The sequence below is a fragment of the Cucurbita pepo genome, chromosome LG09 (assembly GCF_002806865.2).
Source record: "Cucurbita pepo subsp. pepo cultivar mu-cu-16 chromosome LG09, ASM280686v2, whole genome shotgun sequence".
NCBI lineage: Eukaryota > Viridiplantae > Streptophyta > Magnoliopsida > Cucurbitales > Cucurbitaceae > Cucurbita > Cucurbita pepo.
The window spans coordinates 6,492,647-6,519,006 of record NC_036646.1 but is presented as its reverse complement, the minus strand read 5'-3'; the positions used below and the strand labels follow the sequence as shown (position 1 = coordinate 6,519,006).

Below are 26,360 nucleotides of genomic sequence, written 5' to 3'. Positions count from 1 at the left end.
TTTTTTTTTTTTTTTTTTTTTTTTTTTTTTTTTTTTTTTTTTGTAAATAAGTATAGATTGATTTGAGTTTGTTTGTGAACTTTTAATTATCTTTTATCTAAAATTGTATCTGAAAAATTATAAATGGCGGATAAATAATTTTTTTTTGAAAAAATATATTTTTTTAACCTCTCAAACCCAACCCGAAAATTAGTCGTTCTGGATTGAATTTTTTTTGAATAATTATAAATTGATTTATGATTGTTTGTGAACTTTTAATTATTTTTTATCGTATCTTAAAAATTATAAAATTATTTTGAAAAAATAATTTTTATTTTTTTGAGTTGAATTGGGTTACTGATCCTGAACATTTGGTTGGGTAAAACAAAATCCAACCAACCTGAACTTTGGTTGGGTAAAAAAAAATCTCTCAATCCAAACCATGTGGCTACGTACATTTATTTATTTTATTTTTTCGTTTTTTAAGGAAGCGGCGAATTGGGTTTTATCGGTTCGGTTCGTTCAAACCGGGAACCGAACCAATTTGCCACCGCCGTTTTTTCTCATTTTCAGTCACAGTTCTGTTAAAGCCCTAAACCAATGAAAATGAACCAAGAAGTCGCAGAGAACATTGATTCTTGTTTAAAGTTCAAACAAAACCAATTATAAACCTCACCGCTGCGAATCGAACGATCGAGGAAGGGATTGTTATACTTCAGTGAAGCCAATGCTAAAATCTTCGATCAAGTTTGTGTTTGCTCCATCCGTTACAGCAGAGAAAAATTTTAAACCGACTTCCATTGACTGCCTTTTGCGATGATCGCCTGAAGTGGTACTCGAGTGTTTTCATTCAAATACTTGAAACTAAGTTTGAGGAACTTGTTTCTCTAGGATCTCACTGCGCTGAATGCTAATTAGTGGATGATTATTGAACTCATGCTGTTCAATAATTTACGGCGACCGATTTCACGTTTTCGATAATCTGGTACTTCCTCGCGAAGTTTTAGTTATGAGTTTGTAAGATTTTAAGTGCAGCAATTCGACTGCTCTTGTTTAATCCTTTGTTCTTTAGGGCATTTGGAAATGCTGGACGATTTCGTACCGAACCCTGAATCGGCTAATTCCTGCTGTAAAAGGGTAAGGTTTTCTTTCTTTCTTCTTCTTCCTCTTCTGCTTGTTTTTGGTGATTTTTTTTTGTTTGTATTTCGTTTCATTTCATTATGGTTGTTATGGGCGCAGTGGAAAGATAAGTGCACCGTGGTAGAAGAGAAAAGAAATGCCTTACGGCAGGCAGTCAAGCTCCTTCAGCAACAAATCAATAGGATTCAGGCGGAGAATCTTAATCTTAAAAAAGGTAGAATCTCAATCATTATGATTTTCCTCTGCCTGCTTTAGCATCTTTTAATAACGAAACTTCTGTAAGACATGTATTCATTGTAGAATTTGTGATACTTCTGCCAACACTAACATGGAGATGTGACATATGGTTAATAGAATAACAAAGCGTGAAACAAAGCTAGACTTTTTGTATCCTTCTTTTTGTTTGTGACAATTTGAGAATATTTTTGTCATCCAGTCGGCTGTAAAATTTTTCCTTCCCAGTGGCCCTATTTTCATATGTATTTGATTAACAGACAAATCACACCAAATGTATAATGCCCATCTCTTCTTTTGTTTTGAGTGGTTTTACTTGAGAAATCGATTTGATTTCCACCTTTATACAATGAAAAAGTTATGCTTCTTGGTATATTTGTCGATTTGGTTTTTGTATCACCTTGCATCTTGCTCTAAAAACACTGGAGGCAAAAAGATCTTTTAGTTTAGCTGTTGAGCATGTGGTTTTTTTAGAAGGGCTACACTTGGGTGATGTCATTTTATGCCTCCTTCTTCTTCTTCTTTTAATTTTGATTATTAATGGGTGTAGGATATGAGGAGGAGAAGGCTGGAGCTTCCATTGAGAGAGAGGGAAAAGAAAAAGAATCCGCTATTAGAGTTTCTTTGGAGAGGGAAATTTTGGACTTGAAATCTCACATTTCTTCATTGAGACAAAACGATGTAGATGCAGTTAAAGTTTGTAGGGAAGTAGAGCAGCTTAATGCTCTTGTTGCTGAGGGTAAGAAGGAAATCAGCCATCTAAACGAACTTCTAGAGACAGAGAAGAGAAAGACAGATGCTGAAAGGAAAAATGCTGAAGTGAGGAAAGAGGAGGCTGCTCAAGCTTTGAAAACAGTTAGGATTGAAAGGAGTAAGGCTTGTGACTTAAGGAAGCTTCACAAAACTGAATTGGATAAGGTTAAAGAAAGCAGACAACAGCTAGAGATGTTAAAAAAAGAATATGAAGAAACAAAGTTAAAGTTGGCAAGCGAAACATCTAAACTAATTGAGGTTAAAAAAGACCTAGAGATAGAAAAGCGAAGGACTTCCAAAGAGAGAGAGCGTGCAAATTCCGAAATGTCTAAAGCACATGCTTCAAGGGTGCAAGCTGAAGCAAACAGGAAGCAGGCTGAGGAAGAACAATCTAAGGCTGAAAACTTATTTCAGCAATTGGAAAGAAAGACTTGCAAGATTGAGGAATTGCAGAAGCAGGTCAAAGAACTTCAGACCTTGAAAACATTTATTGAATCTTGTTGTGGCCAACATGACGAGAAAACTGATGGTAAGGCTGTGGAAAAGAATGATAAATCTTTGTTGGAAATGATACAGAAAAATGCAAATGAATTAAAGTTGGCTTTTGAGTTTATGAAGGATAAGGAAGTCAACATAATGCATAAGATGGATGGAGATCTGGCGATTATGAAGGAGAAGCCAGTGGATTCCAACGTGATGAAATCATCAGAACTGAAAAAACATTTAGAGATTTATCGCAAGAAGGCCATGGATGAACAATGCCGTGCCGATAAATTGGCTCTTGAGTTGGAAGAAAAGAAAAGGAAAGTTGAGGAACTTCAAAAGAATTTACGTGAATTAAAGTCTTCTAGGAAATTAGTTGATGCATCTGCTGTTTCTTTTGAACATGCCATGAGTTCTGAACGTGCAGAAATGAAGCTGTTGAAAAAAAAGCTAAAGTTTGAGAAGACGCGATTGAAACATGCTAGAGAAGTGGCTAACTTGGAAAATACGCATCGTTCCATTATTCAGCATGAACTGGGTCGTTTTAAACTAAAGTTTGTTCAGCTGTCAAACTACTTGGACAACCTACATAAATTTGCCTCTACTGGTGCTAAGGGTAGTGATGACTTGGAAAAGGTTGGTTTTTCCTTTTCAATTACTTTTTACCTTTTCTTAAATCTTGTACATACAGTAGAACTGTTGGCTATATTTATTGTTATATTTTTACTCACTTCTAAAGGCACAATGTCATCACACTATTGTCATTCCTTGTGTTGAATTGATCTACCCACTTTTCACCCCAATTAATTGCAGATGTAGGTAATAGTTGAATTACACATCTCAATCAGTTTTCTGCTAACCCTAATTTCTACTAGCCTTGCCAGTTCAGAATAATTTGCTAATCATATTTACTCTTGATTCATAGTTTTGCTATACTTCACGTGGAGCTGATTAAAATGAAATTGTCTTAAGGGTAACCCTCCCCCCTTTTTGTTTTACTACCGAAGTTCTGAAAGGTGGGATGATATTAATGTTCTTTCACCTTCTTCACTTGTTTTCTTGTTTATCTTCTTTCACATATGTCTTGATCAAGAGTTGAGGTAGCAAGTTGTTTATGATTGCATATTCAGTTTTGATTGTGTTATTATAATCATCTTCTATTCCACTGATTGCTTAATTCGTGGCAAATATAATTACAGACAACAAAACATATTAGCATATAGGTATGATTCTTTTTCAGTGATTATCTTGCTGAATAGGAGGCTCTATTATAATGCGGGCTCTTTACTCTCCAAGGGCTGTTGTTACTTACTATGCTCTACTCACTTTTGATTGAACACTCATTCCATATTGAATGGTTCACAGACAAAGAATGCTGAGAACTTGCGAAGTTTGTACGCAGAGAAGAATCTACATGCCATAGAGCCTTTCAAAACTTGGTTGCCTGAAACTTTCAGGCAGACGACCCCACAACATGATGCTCCATTGCTTCCTTTATCTGGAGGGAATCATGTCACATCGTTATCAGGTATTGAATCTAGGTTGGAGGCTCATCCTGTAAACTCTGACAGAAAAATGTTCCAAAGTTGTGCAGTCAATTCAAGTACGGCATCTTTTTCTGATGGTCAGTTGGCCGGCTCACAGGAAAAGGCTGGTCTTTGTTTGACAGCAGCGAAATTGGTTGGAGAGAACTTGATTATGAAACCAAAAATATCCAACGTATCTGGTGAAGTTAGTGAGATGAAAGACATCGAAAATGCTAGGATGGCAGAAAATAGTGTCAGAAGTCCTATTAAAAATCATGTTGGAAGAGCTAACGAAAAACAACAAAAGAGAAAGAGGACCATTGAAGCTGTTGAAAACATTGAATGTTTATATCATGAGAGTAGAAAAATACATTCTCAGATTGAAGAGAAGTTGTCTCTTTTGCATGCTTTAAACAGCCCTACAGAGAAGCCCTTAGAAAAGAGTGGACATGTAATATCAAACGTGTTTCAAGATCCTTCTGCTGATAAGAAGGCCCGGAAGAAGAGAAAGACTTTGTGCCGGAAGAAAACAAGGGAACAGTTGCTTGATGATAACGAGATGGAGTTGAGTAAAGTTAACATTGAAGTTCGTGCGCTTGAAAATTTTGGTAGACAACCTTCTCAACCTGTCAGCAAACTTACAGACAATTTGCAGCCTTGTTCAGAGGAACTTAATAATTCTGCCATAAGTGAACTTCAAACCCCGGGAACTCTTGGGAATATATCAGATGGAGACTATATGAAATTGCTAGATTTGGATAGTGCTGCTGATGAGGAATGCTACAGGAGAGCAATGGAAATGCCACTGTCCCCTTCACTTCCAGATATTTATATTCCTGGCGCTGAGACATCTACTTTGAATGAATTTGAGCCTTTACTAGATGAACGCCATGAAGAAGGTCAGCCACAATTGCATAGCTATGATGTCATGGATGTTGAGATCAAGTCCAATTATCCGCGATACTGTAACTCTGGCTTGTTAGGAGATATTCATAGCAGTAAACGTCATCTTGATCCATGTTTTATGCAAGGGAGCCATGGGAGTGATCTTTGCGACATTGTACATGCAGAAGAAAACTGTCTTGATCAGATTGGGATTACTGTAGAGAAGCCTGGGACAAATGTTCCTCTTTCTGGCTGTGAAGGGGTGGGAGCATCAGAAATGAAATCTGGAACCCTGGACAACTCTATCCCTGATTTTTGTGTCCTTTTCTCTAATACGAAAGACTGCCGCAGCATCTCCAGAATTTTTTCAGCAACTAGGGCTTGTTCAAAGAGGAGTTCTTTGACTAGTAAAAAAGGGTGGATGGTGCAAGAGATTTTGGCTTCCCTTAACATGGAGCATAAACTTTTACCAATGTAAGTTGTTTCATTTGATCTGCAAACTGACTTATCTTGTATCTTTGTTATCTGTACCAGTGCAAATAGTTACTGCTTTTAGGAAACATTTTCTATTTCATGATTCCCTCCTCCCCAAAAAGATTAAGAGCGATCCTTAAAATTTCAGAATTATTTGCTTGCTTTCTAAGAGAATTGAATTTACTAATAACGACTTTCAGGGAGAAGGCTTGTGTATTCTTTTCCTTGTTGCTGCTCAACTTCAATGTTGTTGCTGTGCATAAATATGGGAACTTTCTGAACTGCAATTCCTGCTTGGATTCTTTTTCGGGGCACATATGTGAAGGTTTACCTTCTTTTTTCTCTTAGTGACTAATGATAAAACAGATTTTCATTATGACTTTTTCTTTGGTTTCATATTAATGATATTTTCCATATTTCCTCCTTTTTTCCTGTTGGTAGCAATGCTTGATGTGGAAATAAGAAGCTTGTTTACTGAACTGCTCTGTTTGGATGAGTTACTTTCCCTCATAGAAGACTTCATAATAGATGGGCGGATCTTATCATGTATTGATGCCTCTTTGGAGACATCGATTGAAGGTGTTTTGAGAGTGAATATCTCTGTTGACGGTGTAAACAGAGCATTGTCACTTACACCAGCATCAAGGAACTATTTGATAGCAGGGAGTTCCATACTGGCATCAATTTCTAAAGTAGTTCATCGTACTGGTTTTCTTTGGGAGGTATCATACAGTATTTTAAGGATCTGCAGGTATGAGTCTTCGTTGGTGTTAACAATGCTGCACATTTTTGCACATATTGGTGGAGATCAGTTTTTCAGTTTGGAAGGTTACTCTACTCTGATGGCTGTCTTGAAATCAATAATCACGCATCTTGAGGTGGTCGGATCATCAGATGATGCTTCTTTCACCCCACCCAAAGGAAATTGTAGAACAGAGTTTGTTCAATGCGCTCATTGCCCTTTTTCAGCCAACAGTATGTCTATGCCCATGGCTGTGTCGTTTCTATTGCGATTAGTTCATAAGAACACATTGGCTGAAGATTTAGAAAATCCAACTGGTTCATTAAATCCAGAATCCTTGTCCGAGAAGAATATAGCCAACCAGATTCCTTGTAAAAATTTAAGTGGTCAAGAGATCCATCCAGCATTGTATTTGGACTGTGATGCATCTTGTTGTTTAAAAAAGTATAGGGTATCTGATGATGAATCATGGTCTCTCTTCAATCCAACACTGTGTGAGATTACCGATGCCATCTCATTGGTTGAACTGCTAGCATGCTACATGGTACTGGTTCTCACCTTTCACTATTAATAATTTTAACATAGTCTGTCAATGATTTGAGGACTGACTTCTTGTTTAGCAAATCGCTTTGAATATGATGGAATACAAAAAAAACTGTCATATAGATGATTTTAGGCTTTACTTTCAGACCTTGTCCACTTGCGTTTAGACCAAGTTATTCTTCAATGAGTGATCGGATACCCAGGAATAATTTGTCTCAAGAAACCCTAAAAATTTCTTCTAGATTTCGGAAGAGTGAATAACTTTTAAGCCTCTTCTGATTGCCCAATTACCAAACTTTATACACGTAAGGGTTGGTAGGGAATAGGTGGCAGGCATGTGTTTTTGTGATCTTGTAGTCCCTATGAANGGGGGGGGGGGGGGGGTTTAGGTTTAAAGGAATGTTTTCGGTGTGAGGGGAGGTATGGATTTGGTCTGAATTGTAGGGTTCAAGTGGGAGCTCTTGAAATCTCCCTTATTTTGGATCAAATAGTGCATAAAAAAAATTTGGGTATTACCATAAGCAAACTAGTTTGGCACTGGATTCAAGATTAGAAAATTTGAGTCTTCTTTGGCACCTGATGCTTCAAACTTTGTCTTTGAAATTTTCTTGTTTAAGACTCCCTTTGAAACTTCAGCTTAGGAAAAGCGGTTTAGATGAAAAATCCCCAGAGTAATCAAGCTTCCATATTGTTGTATCCTCTGTGCCCCTGAAATACAACGTTTCAACTCTATTCTATAACGTAAATGACCAGTCACAGTCTATTTGATACTTGTGTTTAATTATTGAGAGGTATTCTGTGTCCAGTCATTGAGAGAGATTTGATTTGGTTTCCTAGTAGCTGCTTCTGTTGTATACTTACCATTAATGGCACTGTTTGATCCCCCCCCTCTCTCTCTCTCTCTTTCTTGTGGTACACACATGCACAAACATGCACAAACATCTTTTTGAGAGTTGTTTTTTTAGTTACTATTCTGTTAGGTATATGTATCATTTTCAATTTATAATTGTACAAACCTCAAATGTTCATTTGTAGTTTTAGAAACCTTAAAAAATAATCTTTTGAGCCATGGAAGTGGATTGCTTTCCTTTACCTGCAATTCTTGTAAATGTCCATTTCATTATTTGATAATTGATATTTAATCTCGAGAGATCTGGAACATGATGCTGTTTATCTTGAGAGATCCGAAATTGAGATTGCTTCTGGTTTGATTTTCAATTGCAGGGCTGGAATTGGACATTCGCTAACATTATCTCTCAGCTGCTGGAATTTTTGAAGTCATCAGTTAAGGAGAGTCTTCCATTTGTGATTCTTCTGGGTCAACTTGGGAGGTAAAACACTGCAAATAAATTTTCTCATTTCTAATGCTAAATCTTGTTCTAAATATTGTGAAATGAAACTTGTGCACCATAAGGAAGCTTATTAGCTGGCATAGGCCTCTGTCAGCGAGTGTTAAACTTTAGGTGTGTGTGGGCTGAATAACTAATATTTCAGTTACCTAGCTTACACCTATATTTCTAGACTCTTCACCATCCGGTTATATTAATTTTCAACTTTTAATTGTAGGTTTGGTGTGGCTGCTGGAGGCTTTGAAGATGGAGGAGTTAAGATCTTGAGATCTAATTTATCAGCCTTTCTTTACCTGGACACTACCATTAAATCTGGTCTTTGTGTTCAAATTGCTATTGTTTCTGCCTTGTTAGGTCTTCTCCCTTTTGATTTTGAAACAATCATTCAAGATAAAGTAAGCTATCCAGCCTCATCGAATCAATACGTTGAGGTTAACTTAATAAAGACGTGGTTTTCTTTCTTAAGCCCGAAACAGAAGGAGTTGTCTTGCAACACTTTACAAGTTGCTGTTTGCAGTGTGAGCTGATATTTGATTTCCTTTAACGATGCAACCTTAAACCACTGAAGCTGCGACCTATTTTTCAGGCATGGACAAGTAAGAGCAATCACAACCAATTTTTGAGGATTCAACTACCTGTAGATAGATATTTAGGGAAATTGAGGATCTGTGCATATCGGTAGCTTAGTCTAGTTTTCTTTTACATTTTAAGAGGGGGAGGGTACATATAATTTTATGTACTGTGTTTACGTGTGGATATGAATCGAGTTTTGTAAATTATCATGGTAATTTCCAGTTTCAGAAAATTTTGCGTTCGACTTGTACTCATGTAGTCTTCGGTCAGATTTGTGGTCATATACTCTTACTATTCAAGTGACAAAGAAACAAGGAAATCAATAGTGGTTGAGTTGTATCTAAAAGGTATATTTTATTTGTCAAAGTTTTCCTAGCTTAGCGGTAATTGACGTGTACTTTTGAGATCAATAGTATCAACAGTTATTATAGTCACATATTATTGTGCAGATTAGGCGTACTCTGTTGGTACCTGCTGATCCATCCAGTTTGCACTTTTTTGAAACTTATAGACAATGTTACACAAATGGAGGAACACAAATGACCAACCAACGAATGGGACCTTCATACAGTCACCAGCGAACAACTTTCAACCGGTTTCTTTGAATGGCCCCAGAAGATCTGTAGGTTTCTGAGTTAATTTTTAAGTACTTACAGTTGGTCTTGAATATACAAGTCAAGTTATTTGTTAGTCTTAGAAATTAATTCAATTTAGTTCAGTGCTTGGTGTTATGAGCAGATAGGAGTTATTGATGTATCAGAGTTCAGATGACTCATTAATGTTTCAATGAACGGTTGAGGTTTGTAGAGACAAAACACTCTAAAGTGATAAACGTGCGAGTTTGCTCTGCAACATCCAAAATGTTGAGCCATGCCACATTGATATCGTGTCATGACGCTCGTCACTTATAGGTAAAACATAATTGTAAGTTGTCAAAGCACACACTGACCTGCAGTTCGACACGAAAAGGAAAGAAGATGAAGAACTATTGTTCAGTCTACTACAGCAGTAAGTACTTAAAACCTCATTATCTCTTCTACATTACTTAGATAGCGCTGATACTTAGTTACTACCGCTCTTTCTGAACTTTGTTGTCTTTCTGAATGATTTAGCGACTGCCAATGGTGGAATGCTCTGTTCATGTCTGAAAAAGTTATCAGGATCAACTTTTGTCTTTACTTTTATCAGCCTATTGAAGTTGTCCTTGAAATATTTATTGCCCCACTCGCTAGCCTGGGCCAAGCTTGTATTGTTCTTCTTGTTCATACCTAAATCAAGATCTCTGTAGTTCACATATGCAGCTCTTGGAGACTTGGAAACATATGGAGCCATGTAGTTGTAAAGTTCTCTGATCCACTCTATGTGTTTTTCAACATCTTTATTTCCACCCTGCCATGATGTTAAATACTGAATTTTGAATAAGTTTCCTTTTCTATGTGGGAATGGGATCTCATTCTCTGAGATCTTGCTCATCATTCCTCCATAAGGATTCCATATCATGAATGGCATGTCTTCTAACAGCAATTTTTTCCACAGACCTTCCAGTCCGACTTCCGGGATTGGGACGTGAACGAAATCTGATTTAGCTTTGAAGTAGCTCTTGAATTGTGGCTTTCCTTGTAGAAGAACTTCAGGGGGTGTTCTTGGTGCTTCTCCAGCTATATAAAGAACTGATTTAATCCAGCTAGTTTCAGTACAATCTTTTGATGTCAAACCCAATTCAGGGAAGCTTTCCCCCATAACTTGGAGGAGCCTATTGGAATCTCCAAGAAACAGAGCATTGTAAGCAGTTGTAATGGTTCTTTGTTTTGTGGTTTTGTCACTGCTTACTTGTATTACGACTCTAATGAATAGATCTTCATCTAACTTGTCTGCTATTTGTTGCCATTTGTACAAGATTTGAGTGGCACCTTGCTCCAAGGTCTTTGGAACAGTGAAGACTGTCACAGTTTCTGGAACAGGAACTAACCGCAACTTCCACCAGAGAATAATCCCAAAGCTGCCTCCAGCACCCCCTCTAATGGCCCAAAAATGGTCCTCTCCCATAGCCTTTCGATCGAGAATTCTGCCATTAACGTCGACGATCCGAGCATCAATGACATTATCAGCTCCAAGGCCATATTTTCTCATCATGGACCCATATGCACCGCCTGTTATGTGTCCACCTATGCCTAAACTAGTGCAAAGACCAGCAGGGAAGCCATGGACATTGCTTTTCTCTGAGATTCTATAGTAAACTTCACCAACCGTTGCACCAGCTTGAACCCACGCAGTGTTACCTTCGATATTTACTTCGACCGACCGAAGTTTGGCGAGGTCGACAACGATGAAAGGAGTTTCGATTTGAGAAACATAAGAAAGGCCCTCGTAGTCATGACCACCGCTACGCACTCTAAGATGTATTTGGAGGCTCTTTGAGCAAACCACAGCTGCTTGGACATGAGTGTCGTACAATGGAGTGAAGATAAACTCGGGCTTCGGAACCGAAGGATCCGAGTACCTGAGGTTTTGTGCAGTCGACTTAAGAAGCGGGAGGAATGAAGCATTGGTTGGAGCACAAACAGAGAAGGGAGGGACGGATCGTTGAGAATTGACAGAGAGACATTGAAGAAAACTTTGCTCCAATAGAGCTGAGTTTGAAATCGAAACTGATAGAAGAAGGGCAAGTAAGGCAAGTAGCAGAGGGCGAATGGAAGAGGTTGAATTCAACATAGTTTTCTTCTTTGTTTGAAGAAGTTTTGGAGTTTGGGTTGAGGATTTTTAGATGATCTAAGAATTGATATATAATGGCATATGGCTGTGATGGGTGAGAATTGGCTGCCGTAAGATAAACGTCATGCAATTTGAATAATAAGTTGGCTCTCTTAGGCCTAATCTTGTACATTTTCTTTCTTTGTTTTATATTCTATTTTCAAAGGAATCCCTACATCTTTATTATTTTTTCCACAAAGAAAAGTAGGAGATCGTCAAGGACAAAGTAAGGAAAGACTCTGCGCAATCGATCGTTGACTCAATGAGCGTCCTTTAGATGATAGCTAGCCTCTTCAAAAATCGTTACATATTATAATGACCCTAGATTTCTGATAACCTAAAGTTGCTACGGTATACATAACATAATCATTTTGTACAAAAATAATCATTTGAAACTTCATTATAGAACATTGCCATAGACTTACGTATTTGAAAACATATTTAAAATGACACAACGAAATACTCAATAAAATAAATAAATATTAAAAATAAAACACCCTATTATAACCTAAAGTCTAAGAACATAAATATAACTATATCCTATGCATGCATGTGCTAAAATATAACTATCCTATGCATGCATGTGCTATGGTCTTGACTTGTGATGCCTTCGTTAGCTATACAAGGATGCCCTTGCTTTTACTTGAAATAGAAGTAGCACGTGCTTGAGTATTTCTCTAAGTGATCCCACTATTGGGGTTAGATGCAAACATATACAATCATGAATGAGACATATCATTTCATTTTCGTATTTCTTTAGGCGACTAACCTAAGTGGGTAATTGGATGTGTATTTACTGTTCTACACACGGCCCACACGTGCAAGTATGGACCCACCAGTCGGTTCGCACACCTCTTGGGTCCCTTTTCTTGGTCAGGCTAGCATTCTCTGGAGCTGTGTTGTCAGACACCCGCTAGAAATAGCGACCGTTGCAGCATTATGATGAATATAATGATCGTTTTCCTACCTCGTAGTGTACGCGTCTATACCATCATAAAAGAGGGTATAGACGTTTTCCTGCCTCCCAACATTTTTCTTTCATTATCACGCAAAACAATCCCTTCCACTTTCCTTTATATCATATCGTTTTTATCATAACTTTCTATGCATATATTGGGATTGTGCATTATACCAATATATCATATTGCATGTCAAACATATGTCATATCAGTCTCGGTAAATAAAACCTTTGGAATTAGACCAAAACCATTTTATTTGGAACAAAATCTCGCCCATTCAATCTATCCGTTGTCTCTCCAACTGCACCCTCGTTCTCACTGTACTTTCGAGAACGCTCTTTCAATCTTATTTTCTCTAATTTTTCCATCATTTGTGTTGAATTCAAACTTTATCATTTCTCTTTCAATTAGTCTTCCCATCATTTAAGGTTGTGAGTGTGCTTTGGTTTCTTAAATTTTTGGTTGAGAAGTTTGAATAATTTTGTCAACCTACTTTTTAGAGATTTGAAAACAAGAAGTCATACTTAAAATCATGCATAGATTTCTTATTATAATTCTATGTTCTCATTACTAAAGGACTAAATTATTAAAAAATATCCTAGATCGTTTTAACTTTCAAAATTACCTTTTACGTAAAAATTCATAATGCGAGATTAAAATCGACATGACGGTAATTAAAATATTTATATAAATTAATTCAGAAAGAACAACGTTTGAACTATTTTGACTCCTCTTCATTCAACATTCAAATCCCTAAATCAATCATGTGCCGATATTGACTTGTCATTGTTAGTCGAACTTTTAGCAATTCAATGCATCTAAAAATTTGAAGGGGATGCCCAAATCATGTGCAGACATTGACTTGTCATGAGAAGTAAGAAATTTTAGACCCCTTTGGTTGAAAAATTATATTTAAGTTTTAAATAGGTTTGAATTTTCTCCCATATTTATGTAATATTCTAATTTTTTCTATCTAGAATTCAACGATATCATCATATTTTATTTTATTATCATGTGTAGATCACTCTATAGGTTTTTCTTTTAATTTCTAAACTTCATATAAAGAATTACTTTAGTTTGCTAATCTTTTGTATTCCTAATTTTGGAGGTTTCGAATCTTGAACGGTGACTAAAAAACAAGACAATAACAAACAAATGAAAGAAAAAATACATTAAAATTGTGCGCGAATCATACAACACCATAGTTAAAATCCAAAACGAAAACATGACAAAACATGTGCTGATATGAACCAAGAGACATCAATCATACAATATGCTTCAATGAAGATGTGAAGAAAATATTGATAAAATTATCAAAAACTATTTCAATTCATGCCACATTGAAGAAGAATGAAGTTTCATGTTATAAATTTTGGGTGAATTACAATTTAGAGTAATTTAGAGTTATTGTATTTCATTCATGTATTTTAAGACTTTTTATTTACTTTATGTTACAAATACATGACGGCTAACTATGGCTATTAAGTATGAATGTTACAACTTTGGGAATGCCTTTAATAGTTTCATTTCGAGGCTATATGAAGCCATGTATGTTGTATTTGTAAGTAGGCTTGGAAAATGTAGTAAAAAAAGTATCTTTAGCCAATGACTAAGTTTCTTTGCAATTCTATGTAGTTTAGGTTGCATGTAGAATCATTCAAGGTCGACATGATCAATCTTGCTTGTGGAGTAATTCGAATCTCAAACAAGTGTTCTTGCGTTGAGATATTTGATCAACAAGAATCATTCAAGCTAAACATGATCAATCTTTCTTGTGAAGTGATTCGAATCTCAAACAATGTTCTTGCCTTGAAATATTCGATCAATAAGGTAATCCGAATCTTACTCCCGTTATAGTGATTTCCACATATCATGTGCGGTTCAAATTATTTAAAAATGGGAAATGGGAACGGAATACAAAAGGTCTATAAATGACAACTTATAAAAATATTGACTAAACTAACGTCTCGAGTCCACACTCCTATGTGAAAGCTCGGCTCTCGAACACTCCCCATATCGACTAGTAGCATCACTCATCTCTGAAAAGAAATTGTAGAAAGAGGCGAGTATAACAATACTCATACTTATAGACTCTCATCGCATTCTTAACCTAGTATAACCACAGTTTTTTCTCTAGGCTTTAAGAAGTTCGGGCCTAGTCTCTATACTATTTTAACATTTGAGAAGGCCTTGAAGTTTCGAGCAGTTTTCTACTCTGAATTTTAGCCCTAGGGGTTTGTTCAGGTTTTCAATCTTTCTATTTCTTTACTTAATAGCTTACTTTGTCTAGACAGTGAGTATTTGACGTTTTGGATTGAGGCGCTACCTTAAAATGATTTGGTGGAATAATATGATGTTTGCTAGTCTGAACATCATCTAGGAGAGGTTAGCTAGCGAACTCACCATTTCCATGTGAAAGGGGTCCAAAAATTTGGAAGGGATGCCCAAATCATGTGCAATTCAATGCATCTAGAAATTGTACAATGACATTGACTTGTCGTCAGAGTCTAAAAGTCAAGACAATAACAAACAAATGAAAGCAAAAATATAGTAAAATTTTGTGCGAATCAAAGTCATACAACATTATAATCAAAATTCAAAACAAAAACATTACAAAACAGGTGTTGTTAAAATTATTTACAAATGGGGAATGAGAACGTAATAAAAAATGTGTAAAAATGACAACCCATGAAAATACAGACTAAACTAATGCCTTGAGTCGGCACCCCTTTGTGACAGTGCAGCTCTCGGGCACTCCCAACCTCGACCAACAACATCACTCATCTTAAAACATAAATGTAGAGAGGAGTGAGTATAAAAATACTTAGTAAACAACCTATTTGTATATTCTAATGCCAACCCATGAAAATACATACTAAATTAATTTCTCGAGCTGATACCCCTTTGTGACAGTGCAGCTCTCGAGCACTCCCAACCTCGACCAACAACATCACTCACCTTAAAACATAAATGTAGAGAGGAGTGAACATAAAAATACTTAGTAAACAATCTATTTGTATACTCTCATTGCATCCTTAACCTAATAGGTAACTACATGTTTTTCTCTTACCTCTAAGAAGTTGAAGCCTAGTTTATACTGCTATTTGAGCATTTGGGAAGGTCTCGAAGTCTGAGTAATTCTCTACTATGAATTTTAGCCCTAGTGGTTTGTTCAATTTTTTTAACCTTTCTGTTCATTGATTTTGGTAGGTTGTTTTGCCTACACAATGAATGTCTTACTTGTTAGGTTGTAACACTACCTCATAATAACTCGTGGGACAAGAGAGACATGACTACATGTTTTTTTCTTCCTTATTTGACACTTGGGACAATATTTAGTAGATTTGATAAGATACTAAAACGAGAAAACAAATTTTATGAACTTAATAACCCTCGTCTCAAAGAGGAAAAAAAAGTGCCAATGGTATACCTATGGAAAATGACTCGAAAATGGCCTGAAAATGAAAGTGTTTGTTGACTTTTTTAATAAACATGTGTTAAATTCACAAAATTTGAACGTTTCTTCCAATTTTGTTGGTAAATATTGAAAGTAACTTAGTTTTTTTCACATATGATTTAAGTGTATCCATTAGGATTTTCTCGAGAGAGTTCAGATTGTGGGATCTTATACACATGACTATATGTTTTTTTCTTCCTTATTTTACACCTAGTAGAATCTTTAGTGGATTTGGTAAGATACTAAAACAAAAAAACAACTTTCCCACTTAATGACTCTCTTCTCAAATAAGAAAAAAAAGTGTCAATGGCCTATGGAAAATTGCTCGAAAATGGCCCGAAAATAAAAGTGTTTAAGGTTGGTTTTTTTACTAAGTATATGTGTCAAATTCATCAAATTTGAACGTTCCTTACAATTTAGTTGAAAATATTGTAACTTAGTTTTTTTCACATAATGAATTAAGTGTCTCCATTAGGGTCTTCTCGAGAGAGTTCAGATTGTCGGGTATTATAGACATGACTACATGTTTTTTTCTTCCTTATTTGACGCTTAGTGTAATTTTTAGTGGATTTAGTAAGATATTAAAATGACAAAATAACTTTTCTGAATGGCTTAAAGACCCTCATCTCAGGGAGGAAAAAAAGTGTTCACCTATGGAAAATGACTCGAAAATGAAAGTGTTAAATGTTGGTTTTTTTACTAAACATATGTGTCAAATTTATCAAATTTGAACGGTTCTTACAATATCGTTGAAAAATATTGAAAGTAACTTAGTTTTTTTACATAATGATATAAGTGTCTTGGATAGGGTCTTTTCGAGTGAGGTCTTATAGATATTGGTACATGTTTTTTTTTTCCTTATTTTACACTTAGTACAATCTTTAGGGGATTTCATAAGATACTAAAACGAGAAAATAAATTTTCTAAATGACTTAATGACCCTCGTCTCAAAGAGGAAAAAAAATGCCAATGGTACACGTATGGAAAAGGNTTAGGGGATTTCATAAGATACTAAAACGAGAAAATAAATTTTCTAAATGACTTAATGACCCTCGTCTCAAAGAGGAAAAAAAATGCCAATGGTACACGTATGGAAAAGGACTCGAAAATGGCCCGAAAATGCAAGTGTTTAAGGTTGGTTGTTTTACTAAACATGTGTTAAATTCATCAAATTTGAACGTTCCTTACAATACCGTCTAAAAATGTAACGATCCAAATTTTTTTACTTAATTTAAGGTCACTACTGTATACGTACTATAAACGTTGAATGTAGAAGACTCCATTTAAATTCCATAAAACATAACCTTTAACTTAAAACACAGCCATGGACTTACGTGTTTCGAAAACATCTTTAAAATAATACAACAAAAGACCCGAAATAAAATAAATAAACGTTTAAGTTTAAAACATCCTATTCTATCCTAAGTCTAAGAAAATAAATACCACTATCCTATGCATGTGCCATGATCTCGAGTTGCGATGTCGTCGTCAACCGTACAGGAATGCCTTGCCTTAACCTGAAAAATGTATTAGCACATAGCTTGAGTATTGAAAGAAATACTCAGTAAGTGACCCCACTATTGAGGTTAAATGCAACAATCACATACAATGAAATGATGGGATCTATCTTTCGTTTCGTTTCGTTTCGTTTTCCCTACGGTGCTGTCCTAACGGGTAATCGTGAACGTGTACTATATACTCTACACACAGCCCATACGTGCGAGTATGGGCTCACCAGCTAGTTCGCACACCGCTGAGCCACTATCCTTATCCGGTGGGCATACTCTGGGAGCCCCTTATGTCGGGACCCGTTAAAACTAGAACCGTCACGGCAGCGCTATGCAATGCATAACGATCGTTGCCCTGCCATTGGATGTACGCGTCCGTACCCTCGTGATGGGATGGGGGTATCCCCCCATATGCATGAACACACATAATGCATGAGGTCCCCCTATTTCTACATTTATCTTTAATGACCATAACCCCCTGTCACGTTCCAGGCTTCATGTCATTCTCATTTTCATTTCACATTTCATACACATTGCTATCGGGGTTATGGTTCTAGACAGTTTACCGTGTTTCATGTCATACAATTCATGCTGTTCACATTCACATATTCCATACCAACATGCCATAATCATTCAAGGACCTCATATCGTTACATGCATTACACATCCCATCACACTAAAAGCATACATACATACATTCACGTTCACATAACTACGTACTTAAGCACAATAATCTAGCCTACAATGTATCATATCATAAACAAGTCATAACGTAAACACTTCATAGCCATATCGTTCTCTAACTTACCATAGCCTTAACGTTCTTATACCTATCACAGACATCATTACGTAACGTACCTTAGTCATATCGTCACAAGAACGTACCCTAACGCTATCGTTCTATCAATCTATCACAAACCTATCCCTTTCTACCCATAACCAGACCCTATTCTTTCATCAATCTCTCCCATCCATAGCACTCCGGTATGTAACCTAACTTTAACGTTTCATGAACGTATCTTACTCCTATCGTTACATTTCGTTTTGTGCATCCTACTCGTATCCTATCTCAAACATATCCTTGAGCACATCGTACCATAATTATTATCATACAAACCACATATTATAACATAACATATAGGAAGCATATCGATCCATAGACAATTCACACATATCAATATATATGATACGTGCAGAACCACAGGGCACGTGTCAACATCAAATATAACCATGCCGATAGTAAGGTCACTTACCTGGCTAGCTTAAGTCGTTGTCACGAATATATCCTTAATGAAAGTTTGATTCCGTTGTTATCCTTAATGAAAGTCCATTGAACTCCAAGTCAACCTATGTGAGCCCATGACATCAGTTTCGAGTTTGAATTTCTACAAAATTGTGTTATACTTCATGCGAACATTAGAGTCTTTGCCTGAGTTAGGTCTTGAAATATTTATGTATGTTTGTTATAGTATTATTTTCATACAAACCATTTAATACCCATTAAAATTTTCCAGATATTCTATTTTCTTGTAATACTCTTTCTTGTAATACTCTTTCACATTTTCCAGATAATTTCAATTATATTCACAATCTTCCTCCGTGTCTCTTATGTATTTCCCTTCTTTTAATTATCCCATGTGTTTGAGGATGACTTCTAATATCATTAAATATAATAAAAGGAAAACTACTGACCTCTTCAAATACAAAATCTCTTCCTAGCAAAATATCTCTTGCTACCAACCTGAACCTTTTTTGTGTTTGTTTTTGCAGGAGAGAAGAAATTTTGATACGTTAAATCTGTTTAACCCTTCCTTTTTATTTTTGTTTGTTACCTTTTCAATTAGGTTAGCAATTATTTTGGCCAATTAATCGATTCTATCCCTTTCTCACAAGATAAATTGCTAAATAAAACTAAATAATTGGATAAAGAAAAGGAGATCTGAGATATAGCAGATAAATCTCAAATCTCTCCCGATGTAAATCTTGATCATCTCTGCAAACACATCTCCTATAAATTTGAAATTTGATGCAGACATTTCTGTTTTCTCAACTCTGACATTTTTCATGTCTACGAACTGTCAGGTATGGATAGGAGAGATTATTGGGAAAAGTGAATACAGTTAGTGGAGAGACGAGGGAATAATTATTTTTATCTACTTATTTATTAATTTATTATTATTATTTTTTTACATAATAATATTTTTTTTTGTTTATAATAATTTTTATTTATTTATTTATTTATTTTTGGGCGGTTACAAGAAATATTGAAAGTAACTTAGTTTTTCACATACAATTTAAGTGTCTCCATTAAGGTCTTCTTGAGAGGGTTTCAGGTTGTGAGGTCTTATAGATATTGCTACATGTTTTTTTTTCCATATTGCTACATGTTTTTTTCTCCTTATTTTACACTTAGTACAATCTTTAGGGGATTTCGTAAGATACTAAAACGAGAAAATAAATTTTCTAAATGACTTAATGACCCTCGTCTCAAAGAGGAAAAAAAATGCCAATGGTACACCTATGGAAAAGGACTCAAAAATGGCCCGAAAATGCAAGTGTTTAAGGTTGGTTTTTTTACTAAACATGTATTAAATTCATCACATTTGAACGTTCCTTACAATACCGTCTAGAAATATTGAAAGTAACTTAGTTTTTCACATACAATTTAAGTGTCTCCATTAGGGTCTTCTTGAGAGGGTCCAGCTTGTGAGGTCTTATAGACATTGGTACATGTTTTTTATCCTTACCATCTTTAGTGGATTTGGTAAGATACTAAAATGAGAAAACAATTTTTATGAACGACTTAATGACCCTCCAGGAAAAAATGTGTCAATGGTACATCTATGGAAAATGACTAAAAAATGGCCGNTTTTTTTTTTTTTTTTTTTTTTTTTTTTTTTTTTTTTTTTTTTTTTTTTTTTTTTTTTTTTTTTTTTTTTTTTTTAAACATATGTGTCAAATTCATCAAATTTGAAGGTTCCTTACAATTTATTAAAAAATATTAAAAGTAACTTAATTTTTTTTACATAAAAATTTAACTTAATTTTTTTAGATAAGGATTTAAGGGTATCCATTAGGGTGGTCTAGAGAGAGATTAGATTGTGGGGTCTTGTAGACATGACCACATGTTTATGTGTCAAAGAACTTGAAGCTTGGTTGGCGAGAAAGTCAACACAACTTTCTTGTTGAAGCAATAAATGGAAGCGCAAAGTTAATCATATCTAAGACTATCAATGTCACATCTATAATGTGACACGACACATACAATTGACATCTAGCATGTTAGACGGTGAGATTTTAGTTTATAAAAAGTTGTTATTAGTAATTTACATGTTTGTTTATTTGACAACTTTACATACATAGCTGTTCTCTTAATTAAAAGGGGAGAAAGAGTAAGGAAATAATTTTTAATACTTTAGTTCCATGACAAGGATACTGGAAGGTAGTTAAACGGTTACGAATAATTCTTCTCCTAGAGCCTTGTTAAATAAAGTTTCCAAAACGATTATGAAAGTAATCACCTGTGACTCTCCAAAGAGGGCTTGAAAATCTAGTAAAAGGAGCTAAAAAATACACAAAGTTCAAAAACTTATCTATTTAATGTCTGATCGCCCAACCTTCCTCGTTATTGATGAATTTCTAGTTGCTTTCTATTTTTGGACAAAACTTACTACTCTCCATACATTTTTGTTTAGATGGTTTAAACTCATCAACCCACCTTTTAATAATACCAAAAACTCACTTAATTTTTCAGTAACAAAATTAACAAGAAAAAAAAGAAAAAAAATCTATGTGAATCCATAATATACTTATCACTTGGTACATATGATAATGTATAGTTGTACTTGTTAAGTTGGATTTTTTGGTGCAGAATTTGCTGCTGCTAAATTTGGTGTATGAACCCATCTACGAGCTTGGAATTTATTCTGAACCCTGGAATAGAGAATTAAGAAAAAGTTAAAGGGAGCAAACGTTGAGAATGACAAAAAGAATGTATATTAAGGAGACCTTGGAGCCCAATCGAATCAAGAGTTTGAAAATTTAGTAGTGGTGGCTAATCTAGAGAGAATATCTACTCATGTTATTCATTTAGCAAATGATAGAGAAAGAGAAATCAGAGCATATGCCCACCCAGCTATGAAAGAGGTAAATTCGTGCACTATTAGACTTGAAATGCAAGCAACTATTTTTTAGCTAAAGCTCGTGATGTTTCAAATGCTGCAAACCATTGGACAATTTCATGAACTACCCTCAGAAGATCCCCACCTATATCTAAAGTCATTTTGTAGAGTTAGTGAGTCATTCCGATTCGAAGGAATGGATAGAGACGTGATTAGATTGAGCTTATTCCCTTAATCTTTGCGGGATGGTGCTAAATCATGGTTGAATACTTTAGAACCAAGAGCAATTGATTCTTGGAATAGACTAGTTGAGAAATTTTTGTTCAGGTATCTCCCACCCACTAGAAATGCACGATTCAGAAATGAAATTGTTAATTTTCAACGGTTTGAAGATGAAACACTAAGTCAAGCTTGGGAGAGATTTAATGAGATACTTAGAAAGTGTTCTCATCATGGACTACACCATTGTATCCAAATGAAGATTTTCTATAATGGACTGAATATTGCTACTAAGCAAGTGGTGGATGCTTCCGCCAATAGAGTTACTTTGTCAAAGATGTATAGTGAAACATATGAGATCTTAGAAAGAATAACATCTAACAATTGTCAATGGGTTGATGTGAGAAGCAATCCAGGAAAGAAGACCTGAGGAGTACTTGAAGTTGATGCTTTGATCTCTATCAATGCTCAATTAGCTTTGGTGACTAATATTCTACGAACTTTAGCGTTGGGACAAGTCTCAATGACTAAATCACTAGTCCAAAATGCAGCTGTGATGACTCAACTAGCAGCTGAGTGTATATTGTTGAGAAGAGCACACTTTTGATCGATGTCAAGTAATCTAGCTTCAATTTTTTACATGCGGAATCAACGTAGTAGAGGCAACCAGAAAAGTATCCCATTCTCAAACACTTATAACCGAGGGTGGACCGTCCAAACTTCTCATGGAAGTGACAAAACTCGTACAATCAAAAAATGCCACATAAGATAAATTACCCTCCCGATATTGGACTACAAAATCAAATGATATATGGCCCTCAAGAAGTCAATACTGGAACTAATCAAGCTCAACACATATCAGGGACATCTTTTGAGAGCCTAATAAAGGAAGTTCAATTGGGTAATTAAAAACTGAATTACGAAATATACCTCTTGGGAAGCTGCAAGCAGACACCCAAACGCCAAAAAGAGAGGGCAAGGAACCATGTCAAGCAATAAAATAGAGAAGTGGAAAAGAAATACCGTAAAGAAGAGGTGAAATTAAAGAACACATAAAAATCACTCCCAAGAAAATGCTAAAACATAACAGAGAAAGGTGGAAAATGCGGGACGACAAAGGAATAGAGCAAAAATTATGTAAAAGCATAACAGTATCCTAAAACACAAGCATCTAACAACCTCGAAGAAGAGGGTAGAACATACATGCCAACACATTTTTTAATACAATGAATAAGAAGAAAGAAAGATAAAACCGGAGAAGTTCATGGATATTCTAAAGGAAATTCATATAAACACACCACTCGTGGAGGCTTTGAAATAAATGTCAAGTTATGTTAAATTCTTGAAAGAAGTGTTCACTGATAGAAGGAAGTTTGAAGAATTCAAGATAGTGGCACTAAATGAAGAGGTTTGCACAATTCTGAAAAATAAGATCCTGCTAAAGGAAAAAGACCCACCTCGTTTTCAAACTTCGAGATTTAAATGTTCTTACTGAAACTTGAGGCTTCTCGAAACACTAATTTTCGTCTCGAACTTGGTCAAATTTGCAACATAAAATCTCTCGAGAATCACACATAGGACAACATATTAAAATTTCAAGTTCTAACTCTCAAGAAGCTCGTAGATCTTGTGAAAATCAAAGTTAGAAACCTATAGAATATACCTTCGTTCTTTCTCGGTTCTTGACGAAATTGAATTATCCGAACACCTAAACCTCATCTCCTTGATTCAATGTTCACTTCTTGTGAAGATTGATTGGCTGATTTCAATCTCTAAATCCAAATTTGAACGAATTTTTTGTTATTTCTTCTTCTTCTCTCTAAACCCTACGACCATTTTCTTTTGTCCTACGGTTGACTTTGACCCGAATTTTCTAATTTTTCTACCATTTTTATTTTTATTTTTTCTAGATCCTTCGAGGTATTCCTAGCATTTTTTTCCTAATACAAGTTTGTGAAATTCAGTCTCTAAAGTTCTAAATAAAATCTCAAAAGTTAAGAATTTTGAAGAGAAAATTAGGAAAACTTATGAACCTGCAAGGCTCGAACGTTACAATCTAGGTGAATGAAATGGTACCTTACGTAGACAAAAATAAAAAATAAAAAATGTCTGTTCAACAACATGATACTACGGTATTGAACACTTGATGAATTTTGTATTTTTTTAATTAAGTATTTTTTTTTAATTAATTAATGTGATTGATAATTACATAAAGTGAACCATTTATCTTGTATCAATTGAATAACTTCTCTATGGTATGAAATTATTTAATACTTTATTTTCACAATTTTTAGTATTTTTTTTATAGCATCCATTATAATTACACAAAAACGATATAAAAAGTTTCAAACTTGTAATAGCCTCAACCCTCAAGATCTTCAAAAAAAAAAAAAAATATATATATATATATAAAACATATTATAATATTTTGTTTAGCTATAATTTTTACATGTACAAATAAAGTAGAAACCACCATTCTTGCCAACATGCATTGTAGCTAACATAATAACAAACATAAACCACAAATCCCCTAATCAAAACACTAAGCCAATCATTATAAATTCAAACAACATGAGATCCATTTCCCAAATTTGAGCTTCTTCTTATCCATTCACACACGGTTATTAACTCGTACGGCTTCAGTCTTGGACTCCATGACCGAGTCATAAGAAGCATGTAATCCAATCAAGAAATAGTAAATCAACAAGATCCCAGTCCATAATCCAAACCTTTCAAATGAAGCTTTGTCGATCGACCCAAGAAGGAAAAGGTTGATGGCGATCGACAGTGAAGGCACCCATGGGACGAGCGGCACGCCCCACACGCGAGGCTTTTTGGCCTGTGGGACACCGAGCCATAGGACCAGAGTTGAGAGAAACCATATGGAATTGGAAACAACCAAGCCGATCCAGCCATCGCTCGAGCTCCAGTATACGGCGGTTGCTATTGAAGATCCGAGGATTAGAACCATGCAAATTATGAGCTTGTTTCGGTCGGATGGTGTTGTTTCACCGCTGACGTAGTAGCGTCGGACGATCAGGCCAACGGCTACCAGCATGAAGATGAAGAGGGTGGAGATAGAGAGGAGATTTGAGAGAATTCCCAAGCTTGTAAAGAAGGCGATTATTGCTGTTGCAGCGAGCATGGTGGCTGTTGCATTCACTGGAATGCTAGTCCTTTCATGCACTTTGGCAAACCATGGTGAGATCATGTGGGTTCTGGCAATGTGCGTGAGATAGCGCGCCTGTCCAACAGCACTAACCAACAACACGGTGGTCATGCCTTTAATAGCACCAACAGCGACAATGTACTTAGCCCAACCCCATCCAACAGCCTCAAAAGCCACTGAAAACGGCGCATCCTCATCAATTTGTTGGTACGGCTGCATCAAACACAACGTAACTNATGTGGTGATCACCATTGATCCAACAAGACCAATAGGTATATCTTTAGCAGGGTTCTTAGTTTCCTCAGCCATTGTCGAAACAGCGTCGAATCCAACGTATGCAAAGAACAAAACGGCTGAGGCTACGAAGATGCCACGAGGGCCATAGGGGGCGAAGGGAGTGAAGTTTTTCGGGTTGGCCTTGGTGAGGCCAGCAATGATAATGAAGAGGATGATGACAACGTGGAAAATGGAAGCAATGTAGTTGAAGCGAGAGGAGCCTTTGGTGCTGGCTACAGCCAAGGTGCAAATGACAATAATCACAACGATGGCGATGGGGTCGAGCTGGTTATAGTCGTCTGGAAAAGACGAGACGTGGATGCGAAAATCGTTCGGATGGTGATTGCACAAAGTGGCAAAGTATGAAGTCCATGAACGGGCCACAGCAGCGCCGCCAATTACATATTCAAGGAGGATGTTGCCCGCCGTGATGAATGCCATGAAGTCTCCTAATTCTACCCTTAGGTAGGCGAATGATCCACCTAAACAAATAATTACAATTAACCGGTGTAGTTAATAAATTAAAAAAAAAACAAAAGAAAATCTAGTTTAATTCTAAATTTAAATGATCTTATGGTTGCTTCTTGAATTCAAAATCTAAATTTTGTTTCAACAATAATAAAAATTTCAATACAATCACTGTCACTATTTCTACCACAAAAATAGGATCCACTTCATTACTTAAAAATGTAATTTTCCATACATAAAGTTAAATGAGATCAACATTAATATTGTTTCCAATCGAAGATATGAAACTATAGAGGAGATGATATTTGGAAAAAGACACATACCGGCTGCCGGGATCTCGACCGCGAACTCAGTGTAACAAAAAACAGAAAGCATGGCGGAGACACCGGAGACGACATAAGACAAGACGATAGCTGGGCCGGCGTGTTTTTTAGTCTCAAGACCGGTGAGGACAAATATTCCTGCGCCAATGACGGCGCCGATACCGAACCACATAAGGTCCCACCATGTGAGGCTCTTCTTCATCTCGTGCTGGCTCCGAGCCTTCATCTCGACGAGCTTGGTGTGCTCCCCGGACCTGGCCGTGAGCCGATCCAAGAGTCGGGTCGGCGTCGCCTTCAGCGCTTTAGAGTAATTTCTCCAACTCTTAAACGACTCCTCTGGCAGAAAATCTTCCTTCGAACAACCACAGGATCTTCTTCTGATCCCTTCCTCCACCATCGGCATCACCGTTCGGTTGACCCATTCTCAT

At 36.0% G+C, this 26,360-nt stretch overlaps 2 protein-coding genes, 1 non-coding gene and 1 pseudogene across 12 annotated transcripts; 1 reads left to right on the top strand and 3 right to left on the bottom strand.

Moving 5' to 3' along the window:
- The first annotated feature begins 589 nt into the window (after positions 1-589).
- LOC111801664 lies at positions 590-9,299 on the top strand. 10 transcript variants are annotated; one of them, XM_023685741.1, is made up of 12 exons: positions 590-964; positions 1,052-1,116; positions 1,219-1,333; positions 1,904-3,225; positions 3,955-5,474; positions 5,675-5,799; positions 5,916-6,760; positions 7,984-8,090; positions 8,326-8,503; positions 8,575-8,704; positions 8,904-9,028; positions 9,131-9,299. In XM_023685741.1, exons 2-10 carry the CDS (start codon positions 1,063-1,065, stop codon positions 8,650-8,652), a joined length of 4,344 nt encoding a protein of 1,447 aa, XP_023541509.1. In that variant the 5' UTR covers positions 590-964; positions 1,052-1,062; the 3' UTR covers positions 8,653-8,704; positions 8,904-9,028; positions 9,131-9,299. The 10 variants fall into 10 exon arrangements, with proteins under 10 accessions (XP_023541509.1, XP_023541511.1, XP_023541510.1 ...); XM_023685743.1 differs by lacking the exon at positions 8,904-9,028 and having other exon boundaries at positions 9,136-9,299; XM_023685742.1 differs by lacking the exon at positions 8,904-9,028.
- A 207-nt stretch (positions 9,300-9,506) lies between these two features.
- On the bottom strand, positions 9,507-11,616 carry LOC111801666 (berberine bridge enzyme-like 13). The gene has a single exon (XM_023685745.1). The coding sequence runs from the start codon at positions 11,391-11,393 to the stop codon at positions 9,744-9,746; it is 1,650 nt and encodes a 549-aa protein (XP_023541513.1). The 5' UTR covers positions 11,394-11,616; the 3' UTR covers positions 9,507-9,743.
- Positions 11,617-21,831: 10,215 nt separating this feature from the next.
- On the bottom strand, positions 21,832-21,936 carry LOC111802778. Its single transcript, XR_002816313.1, has one exon. It is a non-coding gene; the product is annotated as a small nucleolar RNA R71 (small nucleolar RNA).
- Positions 21,937-24,307: 2,371 nt separating this feature from the next.
- Positions 24,308-26,360, bottom strand: LOC111802690 (annotated as a pseudogene).

What these genes read in the sequence shown, in the direction of transcription:
- LOC111801664 (XM_023685739.1), top strand. Translation starts at nt 1,063, where the DNA reads ATGCTGGACGATTTCGTACCGAACCCTGAATCGGCTAATTCCTGCTGT. An exon ending in CTAATTCCTGCTGTAAAAGG is followed by an intron (nt 1,117 to 1,218) that starts GTAAGGTTTTCT and finishes TTATGGGCGCAG; the next exon opens with TGGAAAGATAAGTGCACCGT. An exon ending in AACTGCTAGCATGCTACATG is followed by an intron (nt 6,761 to 7,983) that starts GTACTGGTTCTC and finishes TTTCAATTGCAG; the next exon opens with GGCTGGAATTGGACATTCGC.
- LOC111801666 (XM_023685745.1), bottom strand. Translation starts at nt 11,393, where the DNA reads ATGTTGAATTCAACCTCTTCCATTCGCCCTCTGCTACTTGCCTTACTT.